General features: G+C 46.6%; 1 protein-coding gene across 1 annotated transcript in view; it reads left to right on the top strand.

The window, feature by feature from the left end:
• Window positions 1–12,338, top strand: part of LOC140714846 (rab11 family-interacting protein 4B-like) — a 136,095-nt gene extending 123,757 nt beyond the window's left edge. The window contains exons 12-15 of the mRNA XM_073026511.1: window positions 8,705–8,842; window positions 9,452–9,610; window positions 9,843–9,980; window positions 10,328–12,338. Coding sequence (XP_072882612.1) covers window positions 8,705–8,842; window positions 9,452–9,610; window positions 9,843–9,980; window positions 10,328–10,444 — 552 coding nt within the window. The 3' untranslated portion in view covers window positions 10,445–12,338. The remainder of the gene's footprint in view (window positions 1–8,704; window positions 8,843–9,451; window positions 9,611–9,842; window positions 9,981–10,327) is intronic.
• The last annotated feature ends 258 nt before the right edge of the window (window positions 12,339–12,596 follow it).

Below are 12,596 nucleotides of genomic sequence, written 5' to 3'. Positions count from 1 at the left end.
GGCAGATAATAGTGCTGAAGATCAGGTAGCTGGTTTACAAACAGAGGCAGTGTGCAGTCAGGAGAGGCAGTTGAAAGGGCAAACTTGCAGTCAACAGGATGAGATGCAATATAAAAAAAAATTGAAAAGGGTGTATACAGGACTGAAGGTGTTGTATCTGAATGTACACAGTATATGGAATAAGGTAGATGAACTTGCAGCACAGTTACATATTGGCAGGTATAATGTTGTAGGCATCACTGAATCATAGCTGAAAGATTATAGCTGGGAGCTTAACATCCAGGGACAAACATTACATCGAAAAGATAGGCAGGAAAGCAGAGGGGATAGTGCTGCTCTGTTGGTAAAAAATGAAATCAAATCATTAGAAAGAGGTGACATGGGGTCAGAAGGTGTTGAATTGTTGTGGGTAGAGCTAAGGGTAAAGGGTAAAAAGACCTTGATGGGAGTTGTATACAGACCCCCATCAGTAGTAAGGATGTGGCCTATAAATTACAATGGGAGATAGAAAATACATGACAAAAGGGTAATGTTACAATAGTCATGGAGGATTTCAGTATGCAGGTAGATTGGGAAGATCAGGTTGGTGTTGGATTCCAGGAGAGGGAATTTCTGGAGTGCCAAAGAGATGGCCTTTTAGAGCAATTCATGGTTGACCCCATTAGGGAAACAGCTATTCTGGTTTGGGTGTTGTGCAATGAACCAAAATTGATAGAGAGCTTAAGGTGAAAGAACCCTTATGGACAAGTGATCAGATTATGATCGAATTCACCCTGAAATTTGAGAAGGAGAAGCAAAAGTCAGATGTATCAGTGTTACAGTGGAGTAGAGGGAATTACAGAGGCATGAGAGGAGTTGGCCAGAATTGACTGGAAGAAAACAATGGCAGAGATGATGGCAGAGCAGCAATGGCTAGAATTTCTTGAAGCAATTTGGAAGGTATAGAATATATATATATATATCCTATAAAAGTATTAACCCCCTCAACCCCTTGGAAGTTTTCATGTTTTATTGTTTTACAACACTGATTCACAATAGATTTAATTTGGCTTTTTTGACACTGATCAACAGGAAGGACTCTTTTGTATCGAAGTGTAATCAAATTTCTACAAATTAGTTTAATTTTATTCCAGTTATTAAATATAAAATAACTGATTGCGTAATTACTCACCCTCTTCAAGTCAGTACTTAGTAAGTGCAACTTCGGCAGCAATGACAGGCTTGAGTCTGTGTGGATAGGGGAGTGACTTTTCATTGATTCTATTGTATTTCTTTCTTTCTTGACCCAAAGAAAATGAATCTCAGGGTTGTATAGAGTAACATACATGTACTTTAATAATAAATTTACTTTGAACATCAAAATGATCCTGAAGAAACTCAAGCTTCAGTGTAAAAACTGGGAAAACATTGCACTCAATAGATCCACCTGGACGAAATCTGTTCAAGCTGCGCAACACGAGAGCGCCCTCTGCTGTACCACAGAGAACAAGCGACAGCAGTGAAAGGAAACACTGAGCAACTGGACACTTCAATTTTTTTCCCCATTCTTCTTTATAAAATTGCTTGAGTTCTGTCAGATTGCATGGGGATCATGAGCAAACAGCCCTTCTCAAATCCAGCCACAAATTCTCAATTGGATTGGGATCTGGACTCTTACTTGGCAGTTCCAGCACACTAACTTTGTTGTTTTTAAGCCATTCCTGTGTAGCTTTGGCTTTGTGCTTGGGGTCATTGTCTTGCTGGAAAACAAATCTTCTCTCCCAAGTCTCAGTTCTCTTGCAGACTGCATCAGGTTTTCCTCCAGGATTTCCCTGTATTTTGTTACATTCATTTTGCCCTCTACCTTCACAAGGCTTCCAGGGCTTGCTGCAGTGAAGCATCCCCACAGCCTGATGCAGCCATCACCATACTTCACGGTAGGGATGGTGTGTTTTTGATGACGTGCAGTGTTTAGTTTGATAGCCAAAAAGCTCAGTTTTGGTTTCATCAGACCATAGAACCCTCTTCCGCCTTTTTGTAGAGTTGCTTGGAATGTTCTTTTGTTTTCATGGTGTAGTTTTTGACAGAATACTGATTCTCCCACAGTTGGAACTTCCAGATGCAGGTGTATTTTTATTACAATCAATCTCCATTTAACTAATTATGTGACTTCTGAAACCAATTGGCTGCACCAGTGATGGTATGGTGTGTCATATTAAAGGGGGTTATTACTTATGCATTCAATTATCTTGTGTTTTATATTTGCAATTAACTTAGATCACTTTGTAGAGATCTGTTTTCACTTTGACATAAAAAAATCTTTTTCTGTTGATCAGTGTCAAAAAAGTCAAATTAAATCCACTGTGATTTAATGTTGTAAAACAATAAAACGTGAAAACTTCCAAATGGGTAAATACTTTTTATCGGCACTGTACATCCCAAAGAAAAAGAAGTATTCTAAAGGAAAGATGACACAAACATGGCTAGCAAGAGAAGTCAAAGCCAACATAAAAGCCAAGGAGAGAACATGTAATAGAGCAAAAATTAGTGGGAATTTAAGAGGAGAGGATTGGGAAGCTTTTAAAAACCAACAGAAGGCAACTAAAAATGTAATTAAGAAGGTAAAGATGGAATACAAAAGTAAGTTAGCCAATAATATTAAAGGCAATTGCAAAAGTTGCTTCTGATACAGAAAGGGTAAAAAAAAGAGGCGAGCGGACATCAGATCGCTGGAAAATGATGCTGGAGAGATAGTAATGGGGGACAATGAAATTGCGGACAAACTGAATAAGTATTTTGGATCAATTTTCACTGTGGAAGACACTAGCAGTATGATGGAAGTTCCAGGTGTCAGGGGTCATGAAGTTAACCATAATCAGAGGGATGGTTCTTGGGAAACTGAAAGATGTGAAAGTAGATAAGTCACCTGGACGTGTATACCCCAGATGGTGTACACCCCAGAGTTCTGAAAGAAGTGGCTGAAGAGATCATGTAGACATTAGTAATGATCTTTCAAGAATCACTAGAGTTTGGAATGGTTCCAGAAGACTAGAAAATTGCGTATGTCACTCCACTCTTCAAGAATGGAGAGTGGCAGAAGAAAGGAAAGTATAGGCCAGTTAATTACTGGAAAAGAACGTTAGCAGGGATGACAGCAGAACAAGTCTGAAAGTAGCTAAATAACATAACAACATAAGAAATAGAAGCAGGAGTCGGCTATCTGGCCCGTTGAGCCTGCTGCACCATTCAATGAGATCATGGCTAATCTGCCTTTTCCCCTCATAACCTTTAATTTCATCTACTATGCAAAAATCTATCCAACTTTTTCTTAAATATATTTACTGAGGCTGCCTCCACTGCTTCATTGGGCAGAGAATTCCACAAATTCACCACTCTCTGGAACAAGCAGATCCTCCTCATCTCCATCCTAAATCTACTCCCCTAAATCTTGAGACTATGTCCCCTAGTGCTAATCTCACCTACCAATGGAAACGTCTTTCCTGCCTCTATCTTATCTATCCCTTTCATACCAGATGGTGTACACCCCAGGGTTCTGAAAAAGGTAGATGAAGAGAGGGTGTGGAGGCATTTGTAATGATCTTTCAAGAATTACTGGATTGTGTAATGGTTAGGAAGACTGGAAAATTGAAAATGTCACTCTACTCTTCAAGAAGGGAGAGAGGCAGAAGAAAGGAAACTATGGAAACAACACACACAAAATGCTGGTGGAACACAGCAGGCCAGGCAGCATCTATAGGGAGAAGCGCTGTCGGTGTTTCAGGCCAAGACCCTTCGTCAGGAAACTATGGACTAGTTAGTCTGACCTCAGTGGTTGGGAAATTGTTAGAATTGGTTGTTAAGGGTGTGATTTTGAGGTACTTTCAGGCACATTATAAAATAGGCAATAGTCTGCATGGTTTCCTCAAGGGAAAATATTACCTGACAAATCTTTTGGAATTCTTTGAAGAAATAACAAGCAGGTTAGACAATGGAGAATTGGTTGATGTTGTGAACTTGGATTTTCAGAAAGCCCCTGACGAAGTGCCACACACAAGGCTGCTTAACAAATTAAGAGCCCATGCTATTACAGGAAAGATTCTAGCATGGATAAAGTGATGGCTGACTGGCAGGAGGCAAAGAGTGGGAATAAAGAGAGCCTTTTCTGGTTGGCTGCTGGTGATGATGGCTTTGTTGCAAAATTTGAAGATGACATGAAGATACTTGGAGGGGCAGACAGTTTTGAGGCAGCAGGGAGGCTACAGAGAGACAGATTAGAAGAATGGGCATAGAAGTGGCAGATGGGATACTGTGTCAGGAAGTGTATGGTCATGCATTTTGGTGGGACACTGAAATGGTTGACTATTTGTGGTGAACTACATATACCTGTCTGGACACGCCCCCTGATGGCTGCTCCTGTGGCCCCTCCCACTGACTGTGGCTCCTCCCACAGACCCCGGTATAAAGGCGATTGAGGCCTGAGCCCTGCCCTCAGTCTCCAGGATGTAGTATGGTGGTCAACTACTGCTTGTTCTTTCTTCCAGTCAATAAAAGCCGATATCTCGCCTTCACGTCTCAGAGAGAGTTATTGATGGTGCATCACTATTATCTAAATAGAGAGAAAATACAAAAAAAAACTGAGATGCAAAGGGAGTTGGGAATCCTTGTGCAGGATTCCCTAAAGGTTAGTTTACAGGTTGAGTTTGTGGTAAGGAAAGCAAATGTGATATTAGCATTCATTTCAAGAGGGCTAGAATACAAAAGCAAAGATGTAATGTTGAGACTTTAGAAAGCACTGGTGAGGCCTCATTTGGAGTATTGTGAGCAGGTTTGGGTCTGTTATCTTAGAAAGCATGTGCTGAAACTGGTGAGAGTTCAAAGGAGGTTGACAAAAATGATACCAGGATTGAACGGCTTGTCATATGAAACATGTTTGACGGCTCTGGGCCTGTATTCACAAGAATTCAGAAGAATGAGGAGTGACCTCATTGAAACCTATTGAATGGTGTAAGGCCTTAATAGAGTGTATGTGGAGAGGATGCTTCCTACGGTGCGAGAGTCTAGGACCAGAGGACACAGCCTCAGAATAGAGAGGCATCCTTTTAGAACAGAGATGAGGAGGAATTTCTTTAGCCAGAGAGTGGTAAATCTGTGGAACTCTTTGCCACGAGAAACATGTGGCAGGGAATTCAAAGGATCACAGGATCTATCCTGCATGTCAGTAACCAGGATGCTTCACTCTCCGAGAGGCTGAGTTTGATATGCAGAACAAAATGCTGGCGAGGAAGACACCCCTCACCTCAGGGGAGCAGACACTCTCTAGCTGAAGCTGAGGTGAGGGATGCCCTGGATGAGTGAAATCACGCAAAGCTGCAGGGTCTGTTGATATACCAGGTAGGGTCCTGAAAAACTGCCTTCCAGCTGACAGAGAGACTAATGGATGTAATTAACATATCTCTGGAACAATCCATTGTCCTCTCGGTTTTCAAGGTGGCAACCAAGAAGCAATAAAGAAGGCGACAGTAACCTGCCTAAATGTCTTATTGTGTCTGATGATATTAACCAACCATTATGAAATGCTTTGAGCAGCTCATCACGGAGCACATTAAAGCCTTTCTCCCAGCTACACTGGACCCTTTCCAGTTCACTTACCACTCCACTTACCACATACTCTGTCCTGTCCCATCTTGGAAATGGGGTCTTGTATGCCAGACTGCTGTTTATAGATTTCAGTTCAGCATTCAACACTATCATACCCCAACAATTGGTGGGGAAACTGTCCTCGCTGGGCCTCAACACTTCCCTCTGTAATGGATACCAGACTTCTTAACAATGAGGACACAGTCAGACTGTGTGAGCAGCAGCGTCTCTTGTTCCGTTACACTGAGCACTGGCGCTCCCCAAGGCCGTGTGCTCAGCTCACTGCAGACGTATGAGTGTGTCACAGGATCCAGCTCAAACTGTGTCATTGTGTTTGCCGATGACACAACAGTGGTTGGCCTTATCAAGAATGATGACAAGACAGAGTGTAGAGAGGAAGTGGAGTGGCTGGTGGATTGGTGTGAGAGAAACAACCTAAGCCTGAACGTGGAGAAGACAAAGGAAATCACTGTGGATTTCAGGAAGGTGCAGATGAACCATCCCCCTCTGCGAATACATGACTCCTCCACGTGATGGTTAATCTGTTCCGTACCTTACAATATATAATATTAATGCACTTTAGTTTGCTGTTTATGTGTGATTCCTCAGTAGACTTTATCCTTACCTTCATAAGTTATCGTGTGTTATGAGTACTACTGTGCTTTACACCCTAGTTCAGAGAAACGTTCTCTCATCTCCATATACATTATATGATTATATATGTTATATACATGTATGTAGTTAAATGACAATAAAGTTGACTTAACTGTGAAGACCAAGTTTTTATGAATATTTAAGGCAGAGGTTGATAGATTCTTGATTGGTCAGGACATGAAGGGATACAGGGAAAAGGCCGGAGATCGGGGCAGAGAGGGAAAATAGATCAGTCAAGATAAAATAGCAGACAGACTTGACGGGCCCAATGGTCTAATTCTGCTCCTATATTTTATGGCCTTATGGCTGAAGTGACTTATTTGAGCTGGAGGTCTATAATTTGTGGTGTTCCATGGGGATCTGTACTGGGACCACTGCTGTTTGTGATGTATATAAATGACCTGGATGAAAATGTAGATGAGTGGGTTAGTAAGTTTGCGGATGATACCAAGATTGGTGGAGTTGTGAATAGGGTAGAAGACTGGCAAAGAATACAGCACGATGTAGATTAGTTGCAGATATGGGCAGAGAAATGGCAGATGGAGTTTAACCCAGTCAAATGTGAGGTGTTGCACCTCAGTAGGGCAAATGGGTAGGAGACAGTAGGGCAAGATCATTAACTGTGTTGCTGAGCAGAGAGATCTTGGGATCCAAGTTCATAGCTCCTTGAAAATGGCTACACAGGCTGATAAGATGGTTAAGAAGGTTTATGGAATGCTTGCTTTTATTAGTCATGAGGTCAAAATTCAAGAGATAATGTTGCAACTTAAAAAAACTCTGGTTTGGCCACATCTGGAGAATTACGCATAGTTCTGGTTGCCCCACTAGAGGAAGGATGTTGAGGCTTTGGAGAGGCTGCAGAAAAGGTTTGCCAGGGTGCTGCCTGGTTTAGAGGCCATGTACTATCACGAGAGGCTGGATAAATTTAGGTTGTTTACTCTGGAGTGTCGGAGTCTGAGGGAGATCTGATAGAGGTTTACAAGATTATGAGAGACATAGATAGAGTGGGCAGAGAGTATCTGATTCCCATGGTTGAAATGCTTAATACCGGAGGGCATGCATTGAAGGGGAGAGGGGTAGGTTCAAAGGGGGATGTGAGGGACGAATTTTTTACTCAGAGTTGTGGATGCCTGGAATACGCTGCCTGGTGTGGTGGTAGGAGTAAATATATTAAAGGCTTTTAAGAGATGTTTGGATAGGCACATGAATATAAGGAAGATAGAGGGATATGGACATGGTGTAGGTAGGAGGGACTAGTATTTGTGTGTTTTTGATTTGCTTTTTAGCTGGTTGGGTACAACATTGCGCTGTACTATGTTCAATGCCCTATAATATTTGGCAGATCACAGTGCAGTTGTCCATTACTCCAGTGGTGAGGCTACACTTTGGAATAATGTGTACAGTTTTGGTCACCCTGCGATAGAAAATATGTTAATAAACAGGAGAGAGTGCAGAAAAGATTTATAAGGATGTTACCAGGACTTGAGGGTCTCAGATGGAAGGAAAGGTTGGGTAGGTTAGAACTTTATACCTTATGAGGGAGATTGTGAGGTGATCTTACAGAGCTGTATCAAATCATGAGAGGGATGGACAGAATTGGGAAATTACAAACAAGAAGGCATGGGATTAAGGTGAGAGAGGAGAGACTGACGGGCAGTTTGTTCACCCAGAGGTTGGCCATTACATGGAACGAGCTGCCAGAGGTAGTGGTTGAGCCAAGTACATTAACATATCATAATGGTTAGCAGACACGGAGTGTTGGAGTACGGAGTTCAGTTCCCTTTGCCATCTGTAAGAAGTTTGTCTGTCCTTTCTGTGTGCGTGAGCTTTCTCTGGGTGCTTCAGTTTCCTCCCAGAGTCCAATGACGTATTGGTTAGTAGGTTAATTGGTCGTTGTAAGTTGTCCTGTGATTAGGCTAGGGTTAAATCGGTGGGTTGCAAGGTGGCATGGCTTGTTAGGCCAGAAGAACAGTTCACGCTGTATCTCTTAAGTAAAATAAAGCAGTAAACAGCTTTTAAAAGTCAATTGGAAAAGTTTAGAAAGTTAATGGTCAAATGTTAGCAAATGACAGAAGTTTAGTCAGCTATCTGGATTAAAATGGATAGGTTGGGCCAAAGGGCCTGTTTCTGTGTTGTATACCTCTGTAACTCCCCGTTCTCTTCCCTGTCCCCTCTCTACCACCCTCCCACTCTCTCACTCCCCTCCCTCTCTCACCCTCTCTCCCCTCCCTTTCCCACCCTTTCTTCCCTCCCTTTCCATCCCTCACATCTCCCTCCTTTACTCCCTCTCTCCCACTCTCCCTCCCTCACTCCCTCTCTCTCACCCTCCATCCCTCCCTCCCACTCCCTCATTCACTCTCTCTGTCCCTCACACATCCCTCTCCTCCTCCCCGTCCCTCCCTCACTTCCTCTCTCCCACCCTCCCGCGACTCAGGAGCACCAGCGGATCTCGTACAAGCTGGAGGAGACGAGCCTGCGCCTGCGGGACGAGGTGGATCTGTACCGCAGGATGGTGGACAGGATGAGGCAAAACCGGCAGGAGTTCCAGAGAGAGCGCGAGGCTATGCAGGAGGTGGGGGAGGGTGTTGACGGCTTTGGGTAGAGGGAGAGCGGAGCGACAGGTGGTAGGGGGAAGAGAGAGTGGGTGGGAGGGAGAGAGAGATGCGAGCAAGAGGGGATAAGGGAACAGTGTGAATGGGGGATGTTGGGAAGGGAGGGGCAGGAAGGGAGAGGGAGGGTGATGGAGTGGCACAGGAGAAGATGGTGATCCTGCAATGACAGTGGATGATGTTGAATTGGCAGCTGTGGGAGGGGGTACAAAGGGGGGTGTGAGTATGGGGCTCAGCTTCCCAGTCTGTGTCCTCAGGCTCAGACCGAATATAGCCCCTACAGCCTGGTGAACCCCTGCAACAGGGCAAGAGACAGACATGCTCCACTATCCCAACCCCATTCTGATCAGTGATGTACCGACAGACCCCAAACCACTGGTTCTCACTGTCTCCTCTCTCTCTCCCCCCTTACCTACTCCCCGTTCTTTTCTGTCTCAACTCTCTTCCCCCTCTACCCCATTACCCACTCCTCATCCTCCCTCTTCTCCCTCTCTCCCCCTCTCTTCACCCCCTCTCCTCCTACCCATCTCCTCACCCTCTCTCCTCACCCCCTCTCCTCTCCTGTCCTCTAGCTGATTGAAGACCTGCGCAGGGAGCTGGAACACCTTCACCTCTTTAAGCTGGACACTGAGAGGCCAGGCTGGGCTCATGGTTCACCGTCCGCCCTCTACCGCCTCTCCCTCCGCTCCCGGGAGCTTGAGCTCGAACACGAGGTCCGCCGACTGAGGCAGGTGGGTGGGGGATCCTGGGGTGCTGGCATGTTCCCCGGGGCAGACTCGTGAGTGCGCCTGTGGAGGATTGTGTGTGTCCCCAGTGCAGGTGGGTATCTCGGAGGCAGCCCACGCACCCCTGGGACTGGGTCAGGGTGGGAATCCGCAAGGATGAATCAGTGTCCGGCTGCTGAGTGTCCCCTGCCGCGGGTCGGTCTCTCACCTGTGCTCTGACTGTGTCCACCCCCGACAGGAGAACGCAAGGCTCCGGGAACAGAACGTGGAGCTAAACGGGCAGGTCCTGGGCCTGAGTCTGAGCGAGGCGGCTGGCCTGTTCCAGAACCCAGCGCAGAGCCTAGCCACGGAAATCGACACCGCCAGCCGTGACCAGGTGCGAACCTATCTGGGAGGGGTTGCGGGCTGGTGAGTGAGGAGAGTTTGGAAGGTTAAAGTGGGAGGGGGTCCTAAGCACTGTGCTGGCAGCTGAGGGCAGGGTGTGTAGGGAAGCGTGGGTGGTGGGTTTCAGAGTGAGAGGGTGGGGAAAAGCTGGGTTTAGGGTGGGGGAGGGGAGGGGTACCTGACTGTGCTGGGGTAGAGGGGAGGAGTGGTTATGGTGGTGTGCCGCAGCTGACGGTGGTGTGTAGGATGATTGGGAGGGGTGTGCTGGCAGAGGGAGGGCTGGGAGAATTGAGGGGATGAAGTTGGGAACCTGACCCTGACCCTGACCCTGTGCCACAGCTGATGGAGGCGCTGAGGGACCGGGAGGAGATTAACCTGCGTCTGCGTCAGTACATGGACCGAATCATCCTGGCAATAATTGACCACAACCCCTCAATCCTTGAGATCAAAAAGTAGCGCCCAGCGAGGGAATATTCACACCGAGGGAGCGTCCAGACTTGGGGAGCGTCCACACTGAGGGAGCCTCCACACTGAGTGAACAGCCACACCGAGGGAGCGTCCACACCGAATGTCCAGTGAGGGAGCGAGCTCTGGGTGCTATTGCTCACCGAACCCTGGCTAACGTTCATATGTCGGTCCCTCACAGGACAGTGATCAGCCACGTCACACAAACGTTGAATGGGACTCTCGTTACTCTGCAGGGACGTAGACGAAGTGAAACCCCGACACCTCTGTCCACCCCGTCCGATCACTGGTCGGCATCTGTGGGAGAGTCTCTGCCCGTCCAGTGTGGGGTTTGCTGAGTGACCAGGACAGTGATGTGGGTGTTCTCCTGGAAGACGGGTCACTCAGGGTTGAGGCTAGTCTTAAGGTGCAGATCAAATATGGAGTCAAATCTCACCTAAAGCTGCATATGGGGCCCTCCCTCTCTACTCCTCACCCTCTCCTCCTCCTCATCCCAGACAGGCCACAGACAGTGCCTGCCCCATCCCAGACGGACCACACATGGCACCTGTCCCATTCCTCAGACCACAGACAGCACCTGACCCATCCCAGACAGAGTGAGATGAAAGGCAGTGTGCAGATGGATTTGTGAGAAGTGAGCAGTGATATTTTTGGGAATTTGGTTCAATGGCCAGTGGGTGGGACTGAGGAGGCAGAGAGGAGTTGGCTTCATGGGGCAAGAGCTGTTTGAGGGAGGGGTTCAGCAGGTGAACCAATGCCAATGAGGAGTGGAAAACTCCAGCTGGGCTGTGGAAGATGCCAGAGGACTTCCTAACTCATGCCTGGCTTGGTTCTGTGGTGGGGTGATAGAACACAGAGCCAGGGCTGGGGTATGGTGAAGGAGACAACCCCAGTCTGGACAGCCTAGTTTGCTTGATGTCGGAGGTGGGAAGATGGAGTATATGGGAGGGGGTCTCAGAGGGAGATCTACAGATGTTTGGAAGAGGCTTTTAGAACACAGATGAGGAGGAATTTCTTTAGCTAGAGGGTGGTGAATTTGCGGAATTCATTGTTACAGACGGCCATGGAGGCCAAGTCATTGGGTATATTTAAAACAGAAGTTAATAGATTCTTGATTGGTCAGGACATGAAAGAATACAGGGAGAAGGCAGGAGATTGGGGCTGAGAGAGAAAGTAGATCAGCCGTGGTGAGCAGACACGATGGGCCAAATGGCCTAATTCTGTTGCTATGGGGGGGTGAAGTGTTTCCAGGGTTAAGGTGCAAATGAGGGTGTGGGTAAATGACACAAGTTAGGGAACAGGGAAAGGCGGAGTGTGCAGGTGGGGGCGGTAGGACAAAAGGGTGCAGACGCAGCAGGTGTGGCTGGGTCCTTCAGGGAGTGACAGAGCGTGGCATGATCAGACTGTGTATGAGGAAGCTTGAGTAGCTGAGTTATTGGTGCAGAGGTCAAAGTTAATTGGTAGATGGATTAATATAAGTATCTACTATCAGTACATAGTTCCATGAAAGTGGTGATACGGGTAAACAAGATGTATGACACACTGGCCTTGGCTGGTTGGCCCATTGAGTGCAGGAGCTGGGATTTTATGTTAACAATGTACGAGCCATTGATGGGACCATGCTTGGAGTATTGTGTGCAGTTTTGGTCACCCAGCTTTAGGAAAGATGTCATTCAGATAGGAAGGATGAGGAAGAGATTCACAAGGAAGGAGGGCTTGAATTATAAGTAGTAACTGTATAGCAAAAGAGGCTGGATGGGCTGGAATGCTATCCCCTGGAGTGTAGGGGGCTGAGGGGCATTTATAACATCCTGCAGGGAGTAGATAAAGTGTGGGTGGGGGGGTCACATGCGTTTTTCCCAGGATCAGGAAGCCTAAAACTAGAGGGCACAGGTTTAAGGTGGGGGGGGGGGAAGAAAGGGGAGCTGAGGGGAAGGTTTTATAGACAGATGGGAGGTGGGTATGTGGAACCAGCTGCTGGAGGTGAGTTCATTTACAGTGCTTAGTTACTCTTGGACAGGATATGAGCCAGATGCAGGAAATGGGAGAAGCTCAGGTAGGTGCCATGGTCAGTATGGAGCATTTGGGCCAAAGGGCCAGTATCCGTGCTCTGTCTTTGTCAGAGAGGCAGATTGCATCACCC

The sequence above is a fragment of the Hemitrygon akajei genome, chromosome 22 (genome assembly GCF_048418815.1).
Source record: "Hemitrygon akajei chromosome 22, sHemAka1.3, whole genome shotgun sequence".
NCBI lineage: Eukaryota > Metazoa > Chordata > Chondrichthyes > Myliobatiformes > Dasyatidae > Hemitrygon > Hemitrygon akajei.
Note: the sequence above shows the minus strand (reverse complement) of the source record. Positions and strands in the feature narration are given on the sequence as shown.